At 48.4% G+C, this 25,326-nt stretch overlaps 1 protein-coding gene across 3 annotated transcripts in view; it reads right to left on the bottom strand.

Moving 5' to 3' along the window:
* The window catches only part of LARP1 (La ribonucleoprotein 1, translational regulator), a 52,346-nt gene extending 42,444 nt beyond the window's left edge, over window positions 1-9,902 (bottom strand). Inside the window, exon 1 of one of the 3 annotated variants that reach the window (XM_059699003.1) lies at window positions 9,019-9,902. In XM_059699003.1, the coding sequence (XP_059554986.1) occupies window positions 9,019-9,454 (436 nt within the window). In that variant the 5' untranslated portion in view covers window positions 9,455-9,902. The remainder of the gene's footprint in view (window positions 1-9,018) is intronic. The other 2 variants (XM_059699004.1, XM_059699002.1) reach the window with 2 other exon arrangements.
* Between the last annotated feature and the right edge of the window lie 15,424 nt (window positions 9,903-25,326).

Below are 25,326 nucleotides of genomic sequence, written 5' to 3'. Positions count from 1 at the left end.
CCTATAATAAAATGCCTTAAGAGCAGATTGAGCAAGAGTGACAGACCAGTTAGGAGGCTGCTAAACAATCTAGATGGGAAAGCAATGCTGTGTGGACCAGGCTGGCAACAGAGGAGGTGGTAAGAAGCATTTAGCTTTGGATACAGGTTTTTTTGGGAGCCAAAGGGATGTAAATTAGATGTGAGGTGATAGAGAAATAGAGAAACAGTCAAGGATGAGCCCAAGGCTTAGTCTAAGAAATCATATAAGAACAGAGCTGCTTATTAACACGGTAAGCGCCATGTCAGTCACCGGTGACTGACACTATACCTTCCGTTTGGACCTCATCAGTCTCTGGCCGCCAGCATATTGATGAAATCGGAGCGCAGACTAAACAGAAAGGAAGACAAAACAGGCTTGGCGCTTAACGTGTTAACCTCTTCTGAGCCTTATTTTCCTGATCTGTGAAGTAGGCATAAAAAGCTCACCTGCTGAGATTACATGGGACAGAACATGGAAAGCGCCCAGTAAATGCTAACTATGATATCACCATTATTAATCTCAGGGTTTTCAGGAGCTTCAATAAGCTGTGTGTGACAAGGAAAGCAAAAACCATACACAGACCAGGTGGATGAATCATCCACTAGGTGGCCCATGCTACTTCTTAGAGCCAACTCTTCTGACCCTGCCCTGGGCTGTCATGCATCTCTAGAGTTGGGGTGGGGGTGGGGGGACTGAAGAATCACTGGGGGGTACAGTCCTGCAGTGGGGAGCCCACAATGTGGTGCTTAGGAATGCCCGTGATAGAATGTCAGTGAGAGATGGGCTCGGTGCTTTGTACAGAAACCCTCTCATTCCATCTTTGGTGTCTTTCTGCCACTTTGGGTTGTGTTTCTTTGCTTTTCTTCTGCATATATATTAAGAGCTATATGAGGGAAAGAGACCAATTACATGGATGGAATAGTAGCCTGGTTTGGGTTTTACCTGAAGTGGAGCGGAGTGTAAGGGGTGGAACTGAGACTCCCAGCCACTGTGGGACTTCAGTTCCTCTGAAAGGCTTGCAACTTAACTTTAAAGCAGACAAGGCTACCTTGAATAGCATTATGTTTGGAGGACAATTTTGGAAGGTTATTACAGAGTATCCTATAAACAAGGCTTCTGATGGATGGGTCATTGACTTTCCCAACAGTAACCCAAACTGAGATTGGGGAGCCCTTCACCATACATGACATTCATACATCAAGTTGTACAAAATTCATCAGTTAAGGCCCACACTCCTCACTACCCACCCACCCCCATCAGGACTTTGCTAATTCAAAGGGGCAGCCAAAAAAAAAGTACCACGTCAAGACTGTCCTGATTCTGAAAAACTCCTGGAGAGAGACGCCCTTAAGCTATCTGTCACAGGAAGTTAGCCAGTTGGTTCTAGTGCCTATCACAAATAATGCTACTTAAAAATTAAGCTAACTCCTGCCGAAACCGGTTTGGCTCAGTGGATAGAGCATCGGCCTGTGGACCGAAAGGTCCTGGGTTCGATTCCAGTCAAGGGCATGTACCTGGGTTGCAGGCACATCCCCAGTGGGAGATGTGCAGGAGGCAGCTGATCGATGTTTCTCTCTCATCGATGTTTCTAACTCTCTATCTCTCTCCCTTCCTCTCTGTAAAAAAATCAATAAAATATATTTTAAAAAAATTAAGCTAACTCCTGATTATCCATCCTCGTTTAGGAAAGGCATGGATAACCTCTCAGAATAGGTGATCACCTCTAACTAGACATATCTAGCTTGGGAATGCATCTTCTGGAATATAAATCACTTACATATGTGTGGAACATTTTACTTTTTTTAAAAAAATATATTTTATTGATTTTTTACAGAGAGGAAGGGAGAGGGATAGAGAGTTAGAAACATCCATGAGAGAGAAACATCGATCAGCTGCCTCCTGCACATCTCCTACTGGGGATATGCCCGCAACCCAGGTACATGCCCTTGACCGGAATCAAACCTGGGACCTTTCAGTCCGCAGGCCGACGCTCTATCCACTGAGCCAAACCAGTTTTGGCGAACATTTTACTTTTTATTGATTTTAGAGAGAGGGAGGGAGGGAGGGAGGAAGAAGGGGGCGGGGGGGGAGACCTGTTGCCTTCCACATGCGCAACTGGGGATGGAACCCATAAACTTGGTATTTGCCTTAATTGGGAATCGAACCCGACACTTTTTGTTTTGGTTTGGTTTTTTAAAAATAATGTATTTTTTTTATTGATTTCAGAGAAGAAGGGAGAGGAGAGAGAGAAAGAAACATCAATGATGAGAGAGAATCATTGATAGGCTGTCTCCTGCATGCCCCTAACCAGGGATCAAGCTCGAAACCCAGGTATGTGCCCTTGACCGGACTCAAACCCAGGACCCTTCCGTCTGCAGGCCAACGCTCTATCCACTGAGCCAAACGAGCTAGGGCAAACCCAGAACTTTTTGGTGTAGTACAGGATGATGCTCCAACCAAATGAGCCACACTGGCCAGGGCTTGTATGGGACATTTTAACTTCTGAACTGAGCTCCCCCATACTCAGTATCAATTTGATTCTCAAAAGAATCTCAGCATTAAGGGTTAGTTCCATTCTGTGAATAAAAAAACAGAGGTGAGGCAAGCTAAGGTCACTAAGTGAGAGCAGAGAGAAGTGTTCTGCCCATGTTCTGAATTAAATTCCATCACCTACCCCCTTTGCCCCATTGTTTCCTAATATTTTCACCAGCCAGGTATCAAAACTTGTTTCCTATCATGAGCCCCCAGCAAAGTAAGGCTGTCCTCTCTCCTGGCCACTCCCTTAGGTCACTCTGGACCAGCCAGGGAGGTTTGTGAGCCCAGATTGAGGCACCTGTGAGCCCTCTTGAGGTCCCCAAACTCTAATTACCCCCTTTGAGCTTGTCTTGGATTTTGCAAACAGGGGCACTCCCATCTGCCAAGCTCTCCATTTTAAAGAGGTTTTTGTGGTTTCAGGCCGGGCTCCGCCTCTTCTCCCTACCCACCTCCCAAAGGGAGGGAAACCGTGCTGAGCTGAGTAAGAGCTATAAAACTCTCTAAGTCCCATTGCAAATGCGATGGGTCAGCCAAGAGACTCTGCCTCTTGGGAGAGTCAGAGTTCAAGACAGATGAAAGTACCCACCACCTCCCAAGGGCCTGGAACCACCTCCTAACCACCCCTAACCTCTTCCTCTCTAGCAGGCACTCGCCTCCTAGCTGGTGTAAAACTCAAACTCCCTGCCCAGGAGGGGAGGGGGCCTGGGAGCTGGAGATTGCAGGTGAAGACCTCCCCTCCCTCTTCCCTAATTGTGTGCATACTTTAGAAAAGGAGAAAGTGATCTGAACTACAGGAAAAGAGGTGTAAGCCCTCGTTTATCTAGGCCAGCGGTTCTCAACCTGTGGGTCGTGACCCCTTTGGGGGTCGCCTAAGACCATCAGAAAACACATATATAATTACATATTGTTTTTGTGATTAATCACTATGCTTTAATTATGTTTAATTTGTAACAATGAAATTAGGGGTCACCACAACATGAGGAACTGTATTAAAGGGTCGCGGCATTAGAAAGGTTGAGAACCACTGATCTAGACTAACCCAGCAGTTCTTAGCCAAAAGAACTGATTATCTATATATATAAAAGACAAGTGACCAGAACGCCGAAAGACTAGAACGACTGGTCCCTATGACGCGCACTGTGGCCAGCCAACAGGTCAATTGGGGGATGCCCCCTCTCCCCACCCCCCAACAGGCTGATGCCGACCCCACGGGATCAGGGCAGGGCCAGCACACCAACCTCCCGTAGCCCCTCCCCCTGGCTGGCACTGCCCCCAGTCGGTCCCCCCAATCCCGATTGGGGATGGGGCCGGTGGGCCAACTGCCCAAGGTTGCTCGCCCCTGCTGGCCCCGCCCCAATCGAGCCCCAATCAGGGACAGGGCCGGTGGCCAACCTCCTGAGGCCCCTACTCTCCACCAGCCCAGCCCAATTGGGCAAGCCGGCCAGCTGGACCCCACCCATGCACGGATTCGTGCACCAGGCCTCTAGTATTATACAATCAGTGATGGAGCTTAAACAAAAAACCAATCACAATACCACTATCATCCCTGACAAATAACTCTTTAATACAATATAATGATCAGATCTCCTCAACATCACCAAAATGTCTTATAACTGGTTTGTTCGAATTGGGATCCAAACAAGATCCACACAGTATATCTGATGTTTCAGCTCTTTTCATCTGTAACATTTGCTTTTTAAAATGCCATTTACTGACTGATAAAATAATCTGTGTTGTAGAATTCCACACATTCAGGAGTAGGATAACTTCTACCTCACGGTCAATCAATGTGTTTCTCTAACCCCACAGAACTACGGTTCTATTGGGTTTAGGTTCAATTTTTATTTGGGGAGGTAGGACTCTTATAGGCAGTGCTGTGTATTTTCCACTATAGCATTGGAAGGCACATAATGTCTGGTTTTCCACAATGTTTGACATGCACCCCCAAGTGAACAGCCTAAGTTCCTGGAGCACAAGTGCCACTCCAGCCCTGAGTTTGGATTCAAAACTGGAGTTTTTCCCACTACAGGAGTTTAAACACACACATTTTAAAGAAAAAAAAAAACACAAAGAAAAGCTCTGCTTTGGCTTATTTCTTTTGTGGGGAGAAGTTTTATGTAAAAAGTGTTTTTGATACAAACAAAACAAAACAAAACAAAACAACCCCTGACATTTAGACCTAACCCAATTCTTTCATTTTACAGAAGAAACAGAGAAAGCATGGGGGTTGCTGGTTTCCAAAATGCAGGCCATGAACAGAATCAGAAGTGGAACAGATCCTAATAATGGTGATCATTTATTATTTAAAAAAAAAATTAAAACTGCAATTATTAAGTAAGTAGCACTTAACAGATACTCTGAGCTTGACACTATGCTAAGGGCTTTATTAATATCACCTTCTTTAATTCTCTGAAATAGTTAACTATCATTTTCTCATTTTGAGAGTATCAGTGGCTCAGAGAGACTGAGTAATTCACCCAGGATTGCACAGCAAGTTAAATGCAAAGCTGGATATATACAAATATAGGGTCATTAGTTTGCACAACTGAAACTAATATAATATTATATGGCAATTATATCTCAATAAAGAAAAAGCAGCAGCAGCTGGAGCTCAAAAGTGCAGACTGTATGATTCCAGGCAAAGCTCTTACTTGCATCCAGTCTACTTCTAATGGTAGGGAAGGAGGAGCCAGGAGCTGAAGTAGGTCTGAGGCTATGAGGAAGGTCTTCACACAGATATGCAGAGGTGTGGGAGACCTGAGGAAGGGCCCAAATCCAGGGAGGAAAGTAAAGAAAGGGATAGAAGGTTTATTTGAGGCCAGTTCAGTGGGGCGGAGGGTCCCTGGGGTTGTCATGGGCTAGCCAAGGTTATATAACCCTTTTTTATTTTGTACCGTCAGTTAGCTATACTTCAAAGGAACACAGAAAAAAGTGATACCCAGAACATAAACACTCAAATCTCGGACCCTGCCCCTGACTTTCCTTTAAAGAGAAATCAAGAAAAAGACTTCAGCATTGGTTAGTTTTAAGTCAAAGGTGCTACAAAAACAACCCACTGATTCCCACACTGGGGTGAGTGGAGGCTTCTAGTGAATGAGGATACATTCTCAAAGTCTCAACATGCATTTAGAACACTTTTACTTCAGTCACAATGGCCTTTTCCCCACAGCCCGGAGAGCACACGTGCACTCTCCCAAAAGATAATCTTAATGAAAGGCAAATAAACAAGTTAAAACTTATTTTTAAAACAGTCATCACACCACATTCCAAAGCAAAAACAGCCAATTCTTTGGGTAATCAACATTTAAGATTATCCATACCATGCTCTTTTTGTCTGTAAACAAAAGTCCATATTGAAGGAGATGATCCCATATATTTCCTGGAGTACTGATAAAATACCAGAAAGGGAAAGTGTTCTCCAACTCCCTCTTTTTACAAGTGGAGAAAACGGAGACCCAGAAAAAGTCCCGGAAAGTCCCATAGTCAGTCTCCCAGACACGGTATAACAGCTACATGCCAGGCACTGGGCTAAATAAATGCTTTACACATATCACGGTGAATGCTCACAACAGCCCCAAGAAGCAGATAAACCATGATTTAATCCCTAGTACACAAATGGGGAAGCTGAGGCACAGAATGGTTAAGGAACTTACTGTCCAAGAAGACACAGCTAGAAATGGTAAGAGCTGGCATTTGAACCCACGCAGTTTTGACCCCAGAACTTTTGCTATATATCTTTTTTGCTTTTAACTAAGACATCCTGTGTCTCTTGTACTTAAAGAGTTGTGGCTAGGATAAATATAAATGTGTGTGTGTGTGTATAATTTTTTTCAAAATATTCTAGGGAATGGAAACATAAAAAGCCAAAATGCAAATCCCAAGATTTGAAACAACAAATATAAGACACAGAGGCTTAAGCCAGAAAAGAGAAACCCAAACAAGGGGGGAATATCAAAAAATACCTTTCATTACTAGTTACTGCACGTGTCCCTTAAAGAACTAAAACACTAGCATCTGAGCCAAAAGGAGAGCTAAAAATAGGCATTTGCAGCAAGCTTTGGAAAGCCTTTAGCCTGCTTCTGAGGGACTCATTTCTGTAGACTCCCAAAAACATGCATCACAGAACGCAAAATTCCCAAGACCACACTGCCACTCCACTGGTGTCACATTTAAACTTGTCCAAATTGCAAATAAAATCAGGGCTGGAAAAGGGCCTTAGAGTTCCAGGTAGACGCCAAAGAAAGGCCCATCTAACCTTACCAGACAAGTCAATCACAAAATTCTCCCTCAAAAAGCATCTGAGCCCTAACTACAGGCTTAAACAGAAGTTAATAAATTAATTCAGTTAGTCTGTCAGAGACTATTCCAAACCCAACGAGTAGACAATCTTTTGCCTTAAGATTTCAGAAAAACAAGCACAGAGCAAATCTACCCGACTCAGAATTTTGTTTTGGGCATTTAAAGCAAGTTGTCTTCTCCACTTGGAGGAAAAGGTGAGATGAGATGTCAGCCAAACTGTCTTCTTCCCACGATCAATAACCCCAGTGACGCACCCTATCAAGGGCCCCTGGACTTGCACAAAATACCAGCTCAGGCACACAGTACCACCTGATGTCATGGCTGATTTAAAACCCACAAGGCAGGTTCACCATTGGCTAAGCAGCAGCAGCCGCCAGGGTGAGTAGCCCCATTTAAACTTCTGAGGAGTGCTCTCTCCTGGGGATGATTATACCCCTTTGAATTTAAAGAGGGGAAGGACCAAAGAGTGTCTTAAAGCTGCTTTCCCTCCCTCCCGCCCTCCCTCCCTCTGTAGGTGGATCAGGAGGGATATGCAAGAAAATGGAGGTTTCAGCACTGCCCTTTGCATAAGAGGGCTCTGGAGGGAAAGGGGGCGGGGGGAGGGCAGAAGGAAGAGAGCACGGTTTGAGGTACTTTAGTAAACCCCAGATGTCCCCTCCTCCGAATGAAGCAACCTTAAAAGAAATAAAAATTGCAACACGCCATTTTCAGAATTAACTGTTCTGGTTTTCCTAGGACTACCAGTGATTCCACTCCCTTGCATGTGAAGGCAGTAAGATCCCTTCAATTTGCCCCATTCTGATGGCTGAAACCCGTCAGCCTCAACCGGCGACTGCAGGAGGGGAGGGGTTTTGAACCAGCACTAGAGCCACGGCCACAGGCCATCATTCGGCTACAACCGGGTTGTGGTCCTGGCCAACTTCAAAAGGACCCAAAACCAAAGAATCCAGACGCCTGCACGACGCCCCTCCGCGCCAGCACGGCAAAGGGAGCAGAGGGTGTGCGCCCAGCCCAGACGCCGGCTATTCTCGGCACAGACGAGCCTCCATGTTAGCACCGCCTCTAGCCCCACGCCGACACGGCTCCCGGAGGATTCCCTGCACCTCCGCCTCCCCGGGGACCCGGCCCCAGAGGACCCAGAAATCCAGGGAGCCGGAGCGCGCCGGTCGGCGGCCACATGCCGCTCCCCGCGCGGGAAGGCACCACGTTGTCCCGCTGCGGAGGAATGCCGGGAAGGGGGCCGCGCACTCACCCTCGCGCACAAGCACACTCCCGACCGCGCCTCCGGCCGGCACCCGCCTTCCACCCCCCGCGTCGCGGCGGGCGCCGAACGCACAGGCCGGGCGGCCGCGAGCAGCCCGCGGGCCGGCGGCGCATGGCGCCCAACTGTCACCCGCCCGCCCGGCCCGGCCCGGCCACTCCCTCCCCCGCCGCCCCACGCCCCGCGTGCACCGCCAGCCCCCTCGCTCGCCCCGCATTTCCCGCCCGCCCCTTGCCTGGGTTCCCCGGACACGGGCCGCCCGGCTCCCTCAAGGCGGAAGGTCCCCGGGATCGAGGAGGGAAACCCCCGACTTCAATGACACGTTGGGTTTCCTCTTCTCTCCATTCTCTCCGTCACCGACCCCGCAAGCCGTCACCAATGGCGATTCTACTGCCTGATGCCATGCACTCGAGAACAAAAGTTGTTAACTTTTCAATCCCGAGCCCGTGAACTCGTCGCCGGCCCTTCTGCGGCCCGTGACATGAGCTCGTTTAACATCTACAACGTGGGGCTCGCAACGCTACCGAGGCGGGGAGCGCGGGGCGGAGTGGGGAGAGGGGCTCCCGGAGGAAGGCCGGGGCTGGAAACCGTCTCTCAGACCACGCGGCGGCGAGAGCTCTTTTCACCGAAACCAGCGCCACCCGCTCCCGGCGAGGTAGGCCCGGGCCACGCCGTTGCCCACTAACCGCTGCGGCCCGGAGACCCGGCCCTCCCGCGGGGCCGGCACCCGAGCGCGCCCGGGGGGGGGGGGGGTGCTCGGCGACCCGAATTAGCCAGGAAAAATAAAAAATAAAAATCCCGAGTCACCGCGACCAGCGGCGGACCCCGGAGGCCGCTGGGGGAGGGGACGCCCGTGTCCCCGGAAGAGGCCCCGCACCCAGGACCGCCAGCGGGAGACCCACCTGGGAGAGGCTGTCCGTTCACCGCGGCCAGCACCGGCGGGAGCGCGTTCTTCGTCCACGGGTTCACCTTGGGCGGAGGGGCCTCCACGAAGTCTCGGCGCCCGGCGCCCGCGGCTCCGGCCACTCCTCCGCCAGCGCCCGGCTCCCCGCCGCCCTCCTCCCCGTCGCTGAAGGCCAGGCCCTCGGCGCCGGGAGGCTGAGGCGGCCGCGGGCTCTCGCGCTCCAGCTGCCCGCTGCCCTCCTTGTGTGGCTTGGCGCAGGGGGGCCGCGGTCTCCGGCCGCCGCCGTCCGGCTCGCCCCCGCCGACGTCGTTCGCCCCGGGCTCGCCCTGGCCCTCGGGCGGCGGCGGCGGCTTCTTCCTCACCAGCCCCCCGTGCTCCTCGGCCTGCAGCAGCGGAGCGCCTCCCGGCAGCAGCGGCTCCACCTGAGTGGCCATCTGCGCGCCCGCCCCCCCGGAGAAGCCGGGCGCGCCGGAGGCGGCCTCCCCCGCCTCGAACTCGGCTCTCGGGGCGCCCGCGACGCCTTCCTCCGGGTCGCTGGGCCCCAGTCTCTGCGGAGAAGGGTCGGGGTTCACGCTAGGCGCGGCCTCCCTCCCGGTCGGATGCAGCCGCCGTAGATCCGAGGCCCGCTGGCGGGGCGGGGGGGGGAGGAAGGCCCCCCACTCTGCGGTCCAGGCCTCCTTGGCGCGCGTCCCCCCCCGCCCGTTCCTCGCGAGGCACCCCCCGGAGCCTGGCAGGCTTCTCGTCCCGTCCCTCCCTCCCCCCCGCCGCCGGGGCGGCCCGGGCTTCCCGGCTCGGGGGCTGCAGCAATATGGACGGACGGGGGAGAGGCGCGGCGAGCCGAGCCGACCACGCGATCCGCGGCAGGCGGCGGGCGGGCGCGCGCCTCGCGACGCGGCGGGCGAGGGGAGGGACGGCGCGGCGGGGGCGCGCCCGCTGGGGCCGACCCCGGGCGACGGGCGGGCGGCGAAGGCGGCGGGAGCGCGCGCGCACGGCCTCGCGGGCCCGCCCCTGGCCCCGCCCCTCGCCTCCGAGTCCTCGGAGCACCTCCCCGGCTCGGGGGTGCGGGGTGCACAGACCCGACGGGGGCGAGCACGTGCCTGATGCAATTCGAAAGGGGGGGCGGTCAGGAGAGAGGCTGCAGGCCTGGGAGGGGGGCGGGTGGAAAGGGGAGGTGTCTTAAAGGGCCAACGCCTGAGAGCGGCCGCAGGTGGAGCACATGGGCGCGGGCCACGCGGCTGGCCCGGCCTGCTCACGCTTTTTAGGTTGGGTGCTCCAGGGTTCCTCTCGGGGAAAGGAACTATTAATGTCACCTTCGACTTACAGGATGATGGAGGGGGGGGTGCCCCTTTACCCCAAAGACGCTCCGAGGCCGCCGGTTCCCTGGCACCCCTCGGGCCGGGCCCCGCCCGGGTGACCTTGGGCGAGCCGCCCTCACCTCCGCGGGCTGTGCTCTGGTCCCGCCGACCCCGCGGGCACGGAGGTGGGTTTCACGCCGGGTCCGGAAGGCGGGTCCTGAAGCCTAGACGAAGGCTTGGGGCGCCTAGGAAGTGGGAATGGAATCACCAGCTGCTCCCAACCCTGCCGAACTCCCGAAACTGGGTTTTTGGGGGCAGGAAATGTCTTTTCTTTCAAGCGGGTTTCATTTTTTTTTTTCTAAGACATTGCTTGGGGCAGAGTTAAACCGACTCGTGATTGCGACTCCTGAGGTCTGAGATTTTATCCCGGCCCTGACGGACTCTGCAGCAGTCACTAACTCACCGGGCCTCAGTTTCCCTAGTGTACAACGAAGGAGTGGGGTATGACTGGTTTCGAATTTTAGTGCGCGCTCATTTCAATCAATATTTACAGACCTCGTACTGTGGGGGCCTTTGGGTTCTAGGAAACCCAGGTTTAGCAATAAACCAGGCTAACCAAGTCCCTATGCTCATGGAGTGTACATTTAAGGTGGAGAAAGAGACAATAAAAGTATGTGATAAACAAGTTCTTGCCTGGTATCTGTGAAGACAATAATGACTACAGTAATAGGTTAGACTATTTCAGCTACTTTAGTTTGGACAGTAAGGGGAAATTTTGAACGCAGATTCCGCAGCATTTGGAATCAGGCCTATCTGGGATTGAACCCAGAAATCTGCATGTCTAATAAGACTCCTTAGGTGCTTACCCACCAGGTGGTCCCACACTTCACTTGGAGACGTTCTGGCCTCTGACTGGGATCAGGCTGTGATCCCACCTGCTCAAGACAGAGCAGCCTGGAAATGTTGGCAGTCTCCCAGACCGTTAGAACTCGCAACCTGCTTATTGAAAAGCTTCCTGGAACTGCCCCGCAGGCCAAGGCTGGTTGTAGGGCTGCTGTAACCAGGAGAGGTGCTGGTGGGGACACTCTGATGTCTAATCCCAACTCTCCCGTAACTTGAACTCTGCAAGGCGGCCAACTCTTCACACTTCCTTGGTCCCTTCTGCTGGTGGAAAAAATGGGGGTAAATAATGCCTGACTTGCTTCTACCCTCTGAGCTTTTGTGGGGAGTCAAGAAAGACAATATAAGTCAAAGAGCTGTGTAAATTACAGAGACTGAGGCCAGTGTTTCAAAAGAAGTACTAAAGGCTGGCACCATTTGGGGGCTCAGCCCATCTGGTTTTCCAGATCACCTAATAAATTCATAATTCTTTGCCCCTAAAAAAAAAAGAGGTACTAAAGAAGGTAATGATTAAAGGTATCTCAGTGAATTTAAGCACAATTTTTAATAATTTCATTATATATACCTTTAATTCCAAGGTAAATGCTACTGGAATGCATATTTTTTAAAAAAACATATATTTTATTGATTTTTTACAGAGAGAAAGGGAGAGGGAGAAGGACAGAGAGTTAGAAACATCGATGAGAGAGAAACTTGATTCAGCTGTCTCTTGCACGCCCCCTTCTGGGGATGTGCCCGCAACCCAGGTACATGCCCTTGACCGGGATCGAACCTGGGACCCTTCAGTCCACAGGCCGATGCTCTATCCGCTGAGCCAAACCGGTTAGGACTGGAATGCATAATTTTTTATTGTATTTATTGATAAATAAATTCTGAAGATGTTCTTTACATGAGGCCCTCTCTGAACTTTGTTAATATGGGACATAATGGTCATGGTTGGTCATTCTTTTCAATCCTATATAATAAAAGCCAAATATGAAAATTGACCAAACAGGGGAACGACAGGGGTGTGGGACAGCGGCAGGCTGCAGTGGAGGGGCAATGGAGAGGGCGTGGGGAGGGGGCAGTGCTGGAGCTGCCCCCTGGTGGTCAGTGCACTCCCACAGGGGGAGTGCCGCTCAGCCACAAGCCAAACTGAAGGTTGGTGTGCAGTGCCTGTGGTGGGAGCCTATCCCACCTCCACGGCAGCACTAAGGATGTTCAACTGTGGCTTAGGCCACAGTCAGACATCCCCTGAGGGCTCCCGGACTGCAAGAGGGCACAGGCTGAGCTGAGGGATGCCCTTCCACTCCCCCCGAGTGCACGAATTTTTGTGCACTGGGCCTCTAATATTCCTATAATTGGAGGTAGAGAGGGAAAGGTGCCCCTTATAGTTCATGAGGGGACCAGGGCTCTGTGTGGACAAGTAAGTGGTTCACACCCCTCAGCAGTCAGTCTGAGCTGAACAAGTACTGCCAGCACCTGCTGTGTAGAGGCTGGAGGGGGACTGGGATCTACACATCCTGGGCTTCACCTGCCCTAGAAAGGGGCTTCTAAACACTGAGTGTCATTTTACAGATGGGCAAACTGGGGCCAGAGAAAATGGGACCTGCATGAGATTACATCTTACACTGAGGCTGTTAGAGCTAGAAAAAAGAGACTCTTTTTGTTGTTAATCCTTACCAGAGGATCTTTTTCCATTGATTTTTAGGGAGAGTGGAAGAGAGAGGGAAAGACAGAGAGAAACATTGATGTGAGAGAAACACATCAATTTGTTGCCGCCTGCATGAGCCCTGACCAGGGCCTGGGCCTTGGAGGAACCTGCAACCAAGGTATGTGCCCTTGACGGGAACCGAGCCCAGGACCCTTTGGTCTGAAGGCGGATGCTCTACCCACTGAGCCAAACTGGCTAGGGCAAAAAAGAATCTTAGTGATTACTCAGTCTCCTCGCTTTGCTGATGATGACACTGAAGTTGAGAGAAGTCAGTTACTTATTCCAGGTCGCATAACTAGTCCATGGCAGAACCAGGTCTCACACCTGAGTATTCTGATCCTAAATCCAGTAGCTTTTTCTGCATAATGGAATTGAGATTTGGATTCAGGCTTTATTTATTCCTAACCCACTGCAGCATTCTATACGCATGTGTTTAGTTCTAATACTAGTAATGACCCAAATAGTTAAGAGTAGCTTTTATTTAGTAGCTACTATATGCCAGGTTCTATGAAAAATACTTGATATTCATTATCTCTTTTAATCTTCCCAATAGCCTAGTGATATAGGTATTAATTCTTTCTACAGATATTTGAGTTCTGACTTTGTGCTAGGCACTAGGGTAGGCCCTGCAGGTGTTAATTATCTTCAGTTACAAACACCTACAAAGTTCAGAAAGGAAAGTAAGGTGAGTGCCTGAATCACAGGCAGCAGCCAGGTATCAGAGTGGGCTTTTTCAGGGCAGTCTAACTCCACAGGCCTTCTTACCCACCACATCACTGTAAGGTCTGTCTCTCTTCCCTCCATTGCCATATCCACAGGCATTTATAAAGAACCCATCAAATACAGAGGCCTGGGGAAGATAATGAAAAACTTGAATCCTGTCTCTTCAAAAGGTAAACTCTAATTGGGGAGGGTCAGGGTGGGGGTGGGGGGAAGGACCAACTAATTAAGCAATAGGTGACCTCAGGCCCATAAAAGAGGTAAGACAGCATATTATTTAAGCAGAAAGGGACAAGGATCAGACTAACTTGTGCTGTACTCATGACTTTGACACGTCATGTGCTGAAAACACATAGACACACAGAGTGAGAAAAATCAAACCTGAAATATAAAAATGACAAAGTAGGTCCAAATACCGATTTGTAATAAATTAGGTGCCTGTGCTCCTGGTCCTGGCAACGTCCTAAGGAAAGACAGAGGAAGCCAAATGAGAGATTAGAGAGCCTGGAGACCTGGTTTATAACCTGGGTCTCATCTCTGGCTTTGCCTCCTTCCTGGTCTTCTATTCCCGTGGTTGGCAAACCGCGGCTCTTGAGCCACATGCGGCTCTTTGGCCCCTTGAGTGTGGCTCTTCCACAAAATACCACGTGCGGGCATGCACGTACAGTGCGATTGAAACTTCATGGCCCATGCGCAGAAGTCGGTATTTTGTGGAAGAGCCACACTCAAGGGGCCAAAGAGCCGCATGTGGCCACGAGCCGCGGTTTGCTGACCACTGCCCCATCCACAGAGTGAAAAGCATAATACCTGTCCATCTGGTTTATGAGTGTGAAGAAAGATACTTTATTCTGTCTTTTTTTTTGGGGGGGGGGAAACGCATGAGTTATCTGTGCTTATTAGGAAGGAAAATTTAGCACACGTGGATGTGCAGTTTTATTCCTCTTTGAGTTTGATTTTCCAAAGGACCTTGTGTCTCTGGGAGAACTTGGGCTGTGTCACTTATCTGCTTCTGATATGAGGGGCTCCTGGGCAGGAGGCCTCTTTACACTGACATGGAGGAGTGGGTGGGGTCAGCAAAGGCAGGGGCCTTGGCCAAAACAAACAGTGCCAGCTGGGGAGTGTTTTTCCAAACCCTAAGGACTCTTGGGCTTTCTGGCACATGCCAAGAAACTTACTTCAGTTCATGGGAGGAGGCTCAGCCTAGATCTCCTCTTGGGAAGCAGATGTAGACAGTAATAGTTAACGGGTAAGATGAGGAGGGCGGGAAGGTGCTGACTGTTCCCATAATACCTGGTTAACCCCCAGGGCAACCCTTCTCTGTAAGTATGATCATCCCCATTTCACAGATAAGGAGGTAGACTCAGACAGTCCAAGCTGCTCAAGGGAGTTGGTAAAGCAACAGGATGGGTTTGCAGCGAAGACGGTCTGATGGAGAATTAACTTTTCACACATTCACTACTCTGAGTCAGAGACAGGCACCATCCCAGCCCCCTTCTCCTCCTGTCTACCTAGGCAGCCTCTTTCCCCAGCCTTGCTACCCTCCCTGGCATTCCTGCATTTTTCAGGTGGTGTCATGATAAGCTTCCCACTAATTGTTCCCCCTGCCATATATATGCACAGTACTTCCTCCTTACACAAGGATGATGTGTTCCAAGACGCCCAGTGGATGCCTGAAGATACAGATAGTGCTGAATCCCATATGTACTGTTTCTTTCTATACATCCACCCCTAAAATAGAGTTTAATTTATAAATTAAGCACAATAAGAGATTAACAATAATAACTAATAATAACGTGGAAAAATATAACACTATGCTGTAATAAAAGTTCTGTGACTGTGTGTGTGACAGCCAGTCTGATAACTGAGACAGCTACTAAGTGGCCAACAGCTGGGTAGCATACGTAGTGTGGATGTGCTGGACAAAAGGATGGGTCACATCCCTGGTGGGACAGCTCAAGATTTCACCCTGCACTCAGAATGGTGTGCAATTTAAAACGTATGACTTATTTTTAGAATTTTCCATGTATGTATATGCAAATAGACCAAACAGCAAAACACCCAGTTGCCATGACGTGTGCTGACCACCAGGGGGTGCGCGTGGAACATGGCGGGTGTTGGCCACGGTGGGATGGTGGAGTAGGTGAGTGGGGGCGGGGCACCAGACCAAGACAGGAGGCCGGTCACTGTCATTGGGGTGAGGCTCTGGTGGTTACTGAAAATTCTTTGCTCCCGCGTGCCGTGGTCCCACCCAGCACTCACACCTGCTGCCAGCGCCGGCTCCACTCACACCCACTGATGGTGCCCAGTGCTGCCCTGATCACTCAGTGCTGTCAGCGAGTGCAAGCGGCAGCTGCCGGCCCTGATGGCCCCTGAGGGCTTCTCCACCTCCCCCTGCTCCTGAGAGGCGATCAGGGCCGGCAGCCGCTCGCACCTGCTGCTGGCGCTGGCCCCAATCGCTCCATGTGGTGGCAGGAGCAGAGCTGCCAGCAGATGGGACGGGGGCCAGGGCAGGAGTGGCCGGGCAGGGGTGCGGAGGATGGGCCGAGACCCACCCCTGTGCACACTGCAGCCTCATAGCCCACAGTTCCTTTCATGGTGTATGAATTCGTGCACTGGGCCCCTAGTTTAATATATTCGGATTGTGGTTGACCGCAGGTAACTGAAACCAGGGAAAGTGAAACCATGGGTGTAATAAATATATACATTATATATGTACAGTGGAACCTCGTTTCTCAAACTTAATTCATTCTGGAAGGCTGTTGGAAAACTGAATCATTTTTTCCCATTAGAAATAATATAAATTGAATTAATCTGTTCCAGACCCCCAAATGATTCTGTTTTACCCTTTCTTATATACAGTACATGTCTATTGTACTGTTTAACCTATAAATAAACACTTTAAAAACAAAAAGGACATGCCCTGGCCGGTTTGGCTCAGTGGATAGAGTGTCGGCCTGCGGACTGAGGTATCCCGGGTTGGATTCCGGTCAAGGGCATGTACCTTGGTTGTGGGCACATCCCCAGTAGGGGGTGTGCAGGAGGCAGCTGATCGATGTTTCTCTCTCATCGATGTTTCTAACTCTCTATCCCTCTCCCTTCCTCTCTGCAAAAAATCAATAAAATATATATATATTTTTTTAAAAAAAGGACATGAAATGTAAATGAAAATTTGACAAAAAGGAAAGGATATGAACAGTAAAAAATGAAAATTTAACAATAATTATAAGCAGCAACAAAAGCAAAAAAAAAAAAGAGAAAATATTCACTGCACAATATCCTGAGATTTTAACAGTGGTAAACTGACTAATATTTGCACATTCTCTCCTTTGTTTGACACCTGAGAGACTTATATAGATACCAGCATGAAAGGGTTGTCAGGTTGAGAAGCGAATTGTTCGAGATGGGAGATGTTCGAGAAATGAAGTTCCACTGTACTTTTAAATGATAAAATATAAAATTAAAATATATTAATTTCAGCAAACAAAATATTTTTAATATTTTTAATTTCCAATAACTTTTTTTAAAAAATAGAAGAAGGGAGATAGAAACATTAATGATGAGAGAGAATCATTGATCGCTGCCTCCTACATGCCCCCTACTGGGGATCAAGCTTGCAACCTGGACATGTGCCCTGATCAGGAATCGAACCGTGACCTCCTGGTTCATAGGTTGACGCTCAACCACACTGGCTGGGCCAAAAAAAAAAAAAAAAAATGTTGTCTAGCTAAGCAAAACCCACATAAAAGCCCACAGCTGCCTTGGCTGGTTTGGCTCAGTGGATAGAGCATCAGCTTGGGGACTGAAGAGTCCCAGGTTTGATTTTGGTCAAGGGCATGTACCTTGGTTGCAGAATGGATCCCCAGCCCTTGTCAAGGGTACATGTGGGAGGCAACCAATTGATGTGTCTCTCTCACATTGATGTTTCTCTCCCCCTCCCTTCCACTCTCTCTAAAAATCAATGGAAAAATATCCTCGGGTAAGGATTAATGAAACAAAAAAAGCCCACAACTCAGAGGCAATCACTGGCAATATGTTGAAGTATTTTCTTCTAGCCTTTCTTCCTATGTATATTTTACATAATTGAGGTCATATTGCACATTCAGCAGTTTTATATTTTGCTGCCCCCCCCCAACTCTATATTATGAGTGCTTTCTCCACATCATTGCAAATCCCCTCCATACAGTTAAGTGTTGTCTATTAAGCATCTATGGTATGCCTTACCTCACAGCAGCCCACCTTCTATTTGTATCACATTACATTTCTCAAAGAGTTTTCATGGAGACAGGACAAACCGGATTGTCCCAGTTGGCAGCTGAAGAACTGAGCCCCACAGAAGTTCAGTGATTTGCTCCTGCATGCCAGGGCACTATTCTGCAAAACCTCTCCAATGGCTTCAGATCGCAACAAGAATAAACTCCAGACCTCTTTCCTTGCCCACAAAACCCTCTGTGCTCCAGACTCACCCTCCTCCGACCTCCCCTCTCTTCTCCTCTCCCCAACCCTTGCCATGTGCTGTCTCCTTAAACACATGGAGCTCATCCCAGCCTGAGGGCTCTGGGACATAGCCCCCAACACATGCACACACACAAATACCATATACTTCTCATCCTTCAACGGCTTGAATGGCCCCTTCTCAGAGAGACCTCCCTTTATCAACTTGCCTCATGTACTCTATGTCCCTCATATCAGATCAGAATCTCTGATTTTATGTGTTTACCTGCTTTTTGCCCATTTCTGCAACAATGTATAATCTCTGCGAAACTTGAGCTTGTGGCTCTTTTGTTCACTCTTTAGTGTCCCCAGTCCTAAGCACAGTGCTTGGCACAGTAGGTGCTTAATATTTTGTTGACTGAATGCTGTGTGTCCTCTGGCAAGTTGCTCTCCTTCTCTGGGCCTTCATATTCCCCATGTGTGAAATGAAGTGGTTGGAGGAGGTGCTGCTGAGAACCCCTGGGGCTCTGACTGTGGTTCTGTGACTAACATCTGGGCCTCAGACCCAGGAGTGAGCCTGCTGAGTTGTATCTCCATCAGCACTGCACACAGTGCATTGATTTAATCAGGCAGCAGGCACTCTGTAATTCAGTGTTCTGCTGTTCCCTGTCCCCAGTCCCTGGGCTAGGGCCCGTGCTGTCAGATTTCCAGGATGATCCATTCTGTTCTCCCAGCTGGCAGGAAGGGTGGGCTGGGAGAGGGTGTTCAACCTGGAAACCCAAGGGCGAGGAGGACTTGTCACTGTCCTGAACTGAAACACTGGAATTTTTGAGACACTTCACCAAATCCTCTAATCTCTGGTTAGAAGGGACCTTCCAGGATGGTGGGCCAGCTCTCGGCCTTAAGCCTAACTTCCCTCTAAACGTTGCCCAGCAGTGATCCACTTGAAGTGCTCTGTCAGGGCCTCACTGCTTCTCTGGCGGCTCACCTCGCCAATGAATAGCTTTGTTTAGAAAGTTCTTTAATCAGCAGCATCGTGAAACATGAGGCAGTGCAGCATAGGGCAAAGGGCCTGGGCTCTGAGCCAGGCGGCCTGGGTGGAATCCCACCTCTGCAACCTATTGGCTGTGTTTGCTTGAGCAAGACGGGCATCCCCTCTGTGCCTCGATTTCGTCTTCTGTAAAAGAGGGGAACACTTGTTGGGCTGTTGGGAGTATTACAAGTAAAAATACCTAGCAGGAAGGTAGTAAATGTCTGTTACCATTAACTACTGCCTATGAGTGTTCTTATTGTTTTTATTATTTTATTCAGATCTTCTTGGACTCTGTTCTCTGGGTTGGTTGGTTTGTAAAAACACAGTGGTGGGATCCAGCCCAAAGACACAGGCCTGAGAATTCAGAAGGGTAAGCTCACTAGTGACTGTGAGAACATTCACTTCACATCCTTCCCGGCCTCAAGATCCTCACCTGAAAAAAGGAGCACATATCCCTGTTTTGCTTTTTACCATAGAACCCATGCATAGATCAGATGAGGAATGGAACAAGAAGGCTTTTAAAAGTAAAAACTGTGATATAAATATGAGGGATTCATCTTATTTTATTGGAGAAATCCTTTCCTCTTTTAGCAAGGCCCATTAGCTTCCAAACAGCAAAACAGCTAAACTCAACCTATTTGGCAAACAGTGTGTTTTTGGTACTTGTTGTGAATTTGAAGCTAATCCCTTCAGAAGCTCCTTTCATTAATGTACCGGGAGCAAACATTTGGGAAGGGTTTATTTGTAAGCATTTGGTACATTCCTACAGGATGCAGGGCTTGGCTTGGCTGATTTCTGCCATCTTTGTTTATTGTTACAATTATTGATTATTTCTTCAGTTTCTCTCCTTCAGGAATTTGATTAGAAGGATCTGGGTGAGGTGCATTCACTCTGCAAATGTCAGCAGAACATAGGAGCGCTGCATAATTTCAGGAAGTCTTGTGTGACCTTTGTTCAATGCCCGTCATGTCATGTGGACCTCAGGCTGGAGGAGGCTCCTAGAGTCAGCTTTCTCATTGCACAGATCAGAAACCGAGGTCCAGAGAGGGGAAGGTACTTGCCCAAAGTCACACAGCTAGTTAATGGCAGAGGCTAGGCTGGATAACCAGTTGTCTTGACTTCAAACTCCATTCTCTTTCCAACAGTTGTATGGATCTTTCAATTTATCTAAATTAGCTGATTTTGTATCAAAATCTTATAATTCAGAGGGGTTTACATCTGTCAAAACTCATTGAGCTGAACAGTGAAAAGCTATAAATTTAGCTCAGTTTAAAGAAGTGATAAAATGGTATGGCAGAGTCCTATTTCACGAGAGGGTCAGTGTCTAAGGTCAGCATTTAGGGCAAAAGTAATGTATAATCTAAAGGGTTTAAGGATTGTGCTGAGGAAGGCAGCACATTGGAGCCAGTATAGTCTCTCAGTGTTTCTGTGGGCATGAGACTATCCTGTTGTTTCTTTAGAGGGTCCAGATTAGATGCTGGTTGGCATATAGAAGTTAGTTGGTGAGAAAAAATAATTTGCCTGGCCAGTGTAGCTCAGTGGTTGTACTGACCTATGAACCGTGAGGGGGTGTGCAGGAGGCAGTCAATCAATGATTCCCTCTCATCATTTTTTTAAAATTTTTTTATTTTGATATTATTTATTCTTTTTTTAAATTGTTTTATTGCTTAAAGTATTACAAAGAGTATTATATATGTCTCCTTTTTTCTCCCCTTGACCCTCCCCTAGCCTCCCATGCCCCCCAGTGTCTTGTGTCCATTGGTTATGCTCGTAGGCATGCATACAAGTCCTTCGGTTGATCTCTTACCCCCCCCTCCCACCCTTCAACCCTCCCACCCTTCAACCCTCCCCAGCTTTCCTGCTGTAGTTTGACAGTCTCTCATCATTTTTTAAAAATATATTTTTATTGATTTCAGAGAGAAAGGTAGAGGGAGAGAGAGATAGAAACATCAGTGATGAGAGCGAACCATTCATTGGCTGCCTCCTGCACACCCCCTACTGGGGATCGAGCCTGCAACCTGGGCATGTGCCCTCGAGTGGAATCAAACCTGGGACCCTTCGGTCCACAGGCCAGTGCTCTATCCACTGAGCCAAACTGGTTAGGGCCCCTCTCATCATTGATGTTTCTGTATCTCTCCCTCTCCTCTCCTCCCCTCCCCTCCCCTCCCCTCCCCTCCCCTCCCCTCCCCTCCCCTCTCCTCTCCTCTCCTCTCCTCTCCTCTCCTCTCCTCTCCTCTCCTCTCCTCTCCTCTCCTCTCCTCTCCTCTCCTCTCCTCTCCTCTCCTCTCCTCTCCTCTCCCCTCCTCTCCCCTCCTCTCCCCTCCCCTCTCCTCCCCTCTCCTCTCCTCTCCTCTCCTCTCCTCTCCTCTCCCCTCCCCTCCCCTCCCCTCCCCTCCCCTCCCCTCGTCTCCCCTCGTCTCCCCTCGTCTCCCCTCGTCTCCCCTCCCGTCTCCTCTCCTCTCCTCTCTATAATCAATAAAAATTTATTTTATAAAAAGAAAAAGAAAAAATAATTTCTACAACAGAGTTGTATTCAGTAGGGTGAGATGCACATATGGTAACCAAGACTGCTAAGGGAATGGTGGTTATAGTATCCCACCTCAGACAGACAGACACACACACACACACATGCACACATGCACTCACTGAACTCCCTGAGCAGATTGCTGGAACAGGTTGCCTGAGGGCCTGGAACGGGAGACAAGGATCTGAGGGTCCCTAGGAACCAGTGTGCGGGTGGAATCGGAATTGCAGGGTCCCTGAGGGGGAGGGCTGGGGGATGGGTGTTGGAGCAGAGCTGGAAAGCTGGAACAACAGAGAACACCTCATTCAAGAGGAGCGGGCAGGGTGGGAAGCCCGGAAAAGCGCAGATCAGAAAGAGATGTTTGGAGGTAGGCTGGCTTTGGAGAAGGTTGAGCTCCTTTTTTTGGTAATTCAATTCTTTATTAAGGAAATTCGATTCTTTTGTCACAACTTTAGATTTGTGCTTGCAAACATTTAACATGGGAGTGGGGAGGGGAAACCAAGGACAACCCACACCACCCTTTACTTTCCCCAGCTTCTGCTGCAGAAGCAGGACCTAGAATAGGGCTCCAGAGAGGGGTTTTCACTTGAACCTTGCCTGGCTCGCGCTCCGGGGCCCCGAAATGCCTTCATAACCTGGGAACCGGGCTCATTGCAAACTAACTGTCCTTTGATAAGCAGACACCCTGAAATTTGGAGTGACCGTACTGGGGGAGGCTTATCCACAAAGCAGACTATGCTTTATGAGGTTAATTTTGGTAAGATTCAAAAAATGTGTTAGTCATTTATAATAAAAAAGAAGATTCCACCTTCCTGGTATCAAAGGGGTTTGTTCTTTTGAGGGTTTTGAACATTCTCTCTAGGATTGTGTTAAAACAATACATTTGTTCACCTCACAACCATTAGGATGGCTACTATAAAAAAAAAAAAAAAAAAGGAAGAGGGAAAGAAAAGCATTGGTGAGGATGTGGAGAAATTGGATCTTGTACACTGTTGGTGGGAATGTGAAATGGTGCAACCATTATGGAAAACAGTATGTATCTTTCTCAAAAAATTTTTTAAAAAAAGAACTACATGATCTAGCAATCCCACTTCTGGGTTTATATCCAAAGGGAATGAAAGCCGGGTCTTGAAGAGATACTTGCACAGTCATGTTCATAGCGTTATTCACAACAGCCAAGAGGTGGAAACAACCCAAAAGTCCATCAGTGGGTGAGTGGCTGAACAATTGTGGTATACACACACAATAAAATGCCATTCAGCCTTAAAAAAAGGAAACCCTGCCCCGTGCTACAACACGGATGAACCTTGAGGACGTTATGCTGAAATAAGTCCGTCACAAACAGCAGAAACTGTGTAATTCCACTTATATCAAGGTCAGATTATACAAAATAGTCAGATTCATAGAGACAGAAAGTAGAATGAGGGTTGCCAGAGGTTGGGGGCTGGGGGAAGACGGAGCTGTTTAATGGGCGTGGAGTTTCAGATTTGCAAGATGAAAACGCTCTGGAGATCTGTTTTGTAACAATATGCATAAAATTAACACATTAATTGTATACTTAAAAAAGGTAAATTTTATGTTGGGTGTCTTTTATTAAAGTTAAAAACAAAAAACTAATAGATTTGCCTGTAGACTTCCTTTTACTCATTGAAAAACCACTGATTACAAAACAGCCTATATAGTATGATTCTACTTTTGTCAAATGTCATTTCTGTTCTGACATATGTACATTATTACATTAGGATATGCCCCCAAAGATTAACAGTGGCTATCTCTGAGTACTGATTTTGTACTTTTTGCCACTCTGTGTTTTCTAACGTTTTTGTAAGGGAGCATTTTGTTACTTATTAAAACAACAACAAAACCTTTAGCCCATGCAAGCCTGTCTTGATATCCACAAAATTTACATAAGTTGAATAAATATTTTCAGGTTTTATTTTCTATACTAGGCCCGGTGCACGAAATTTGTGCACATTAAAAGGGGATTAATTAGAGGAAATATTTTAATATTGCTATTTGCCCTATCTCTATGATAGAAGTGTCAGAGATGAAAGAAATTAGTAAAATGTAAATGAGAATCTTCCTCCTGTCAGAGTCTGGGGCGCACCACAGGACCGAGTCAAGTCCCCGCCCACCCACGTGCATCTCAAAATTGCATGAGACCCAGACCCAGTCAGCGCGCCCCCCCCCCCATTGGGCTAGATCCAAACCCGGCTGGTCCCACCCTTGTTAAGCCCTGCCGGGCAGGGGGCGCGGCCTGAGGTCCCCTGTCAAGCCCCACGGGAGTATAGGGGAGTGCGCAGCCTCAAGTCCCTGCTGATAGCTCGTTAAGGCTCCTTACGGGAACTTGGCCTCCACTGTGGGTACAGCCATCTTGTGTTATGGAAACCCCCCCTCCCTGCTGTGGGCGCCACCATTTTGTGGCAGAGTGACAGTCAATTTGCATGTTCCCTCTTAATTATATAGAATAATTAGAAATCATTGCTAATAATTGACTTTAACATAATAACAGTAATATTAGGGCAAGCTTAATCTCTGCCAGGCACTTGTGTTTTTCATGAATTATCTCATACAATAACCCTCTGAAGTAGGTACTATTATTAAACCCATTCTGCAGAGGGTAAATGGTACAAATTCATTTATATATGTCAGAGCTATGTTCACATCCATGGCAGTCTGATCCCAAAGCCTGTGTTGCTGACAGCCTGGCTATTATGCTCGACCAATGTGACGCACTTACCTGCCATCTTGTTCGTGGCTCCCTTCATAAACTATAAACATGTAACTTATATATTACATAAATTGTTCAAACAGCACCCCTACTGCTCTCTGATGGCTTTAGAATATTTGTTTTAAAGATAAGACACCCTTCCTTTAGAAATCCCAAGCCATGTAACATTCCAGGTGGGTCCAGACAGCTCATGATTGACACAAGCCTGGGGAGTAGGAGTGGTCTGGGATTGTGGGACTGTACTCAACACTAACTGCACCGCACACTACAACCACAGGACACACCTCCCCGGACCAACTCCAACCTCGGGGAGGGCAATGGGCAGACAGGAAAGGCTATCAAATATGGAAATTGTAATAATATGATTTATCACAAAAGAATTTACAACTATGTAATTAACGTTTTATATTCAGACATTTTCATCACCAAGGATCTCTGAGTGTCTTACAGATTATTTAAATACAGATCACATACATTGCTGGAGACAAAGTCTGTAGTTTTAGAAGATAATTACAATTCCTTCCCCTTTGGAATTCAGATAATTGTCTATGTAGGATGGTATGCCCACCAGACACATGAATAGATCTAAACCTGAGAATTCTGAACAGAGGGCTGGAAAAGGTCTTGAAGAGCAATTTGTCCAGGAAAAACAAATAAATAATCTAATAAACATAATACCACTTTAAAATCCCCTGCTCATACAGACATTATCCACCAATTATAGGACTCCTCCCCACGAAGGCCAGACTTGTCCTCAAGGTCATTCTCAACGTAGCACTCTAGGCAGCCCCCACCGCCCAATCAGAGCCAAACCCTATTTGCATCCTGAAAATTAGTCTACTCCCCTCTTTCCAATGTGACAGAGAGGGGACTGAAGTTCAGAGAGGTAAATTCACTTGCTCCAAGTTACAGTCAGCAATGCAAAGCTGAGGTTTCCAAATTTCTGCTTTTATCTTAATCTCCACCCCGACTCTTGGCT

Source organism: Myotis daubentonii, chromosome 5 (genome assembly GCF_963259705.1).
Source record: "Myotis daubentonii chromosome 5, mMyoDau2.1, whole genome shotgun sequence".
NCBI classification, from domain to species: domain Eukaryota; kingdom Metazoa; phylum Chordata; class Mammalia; order Chiroptera; family Vespertilionidae; genus Myotis; species Myotis daubentonii.
Note: the sequence above shows the minus strand (reverse complement) of the source record. Positions and strands in the feature narration are given on the sequence as shown.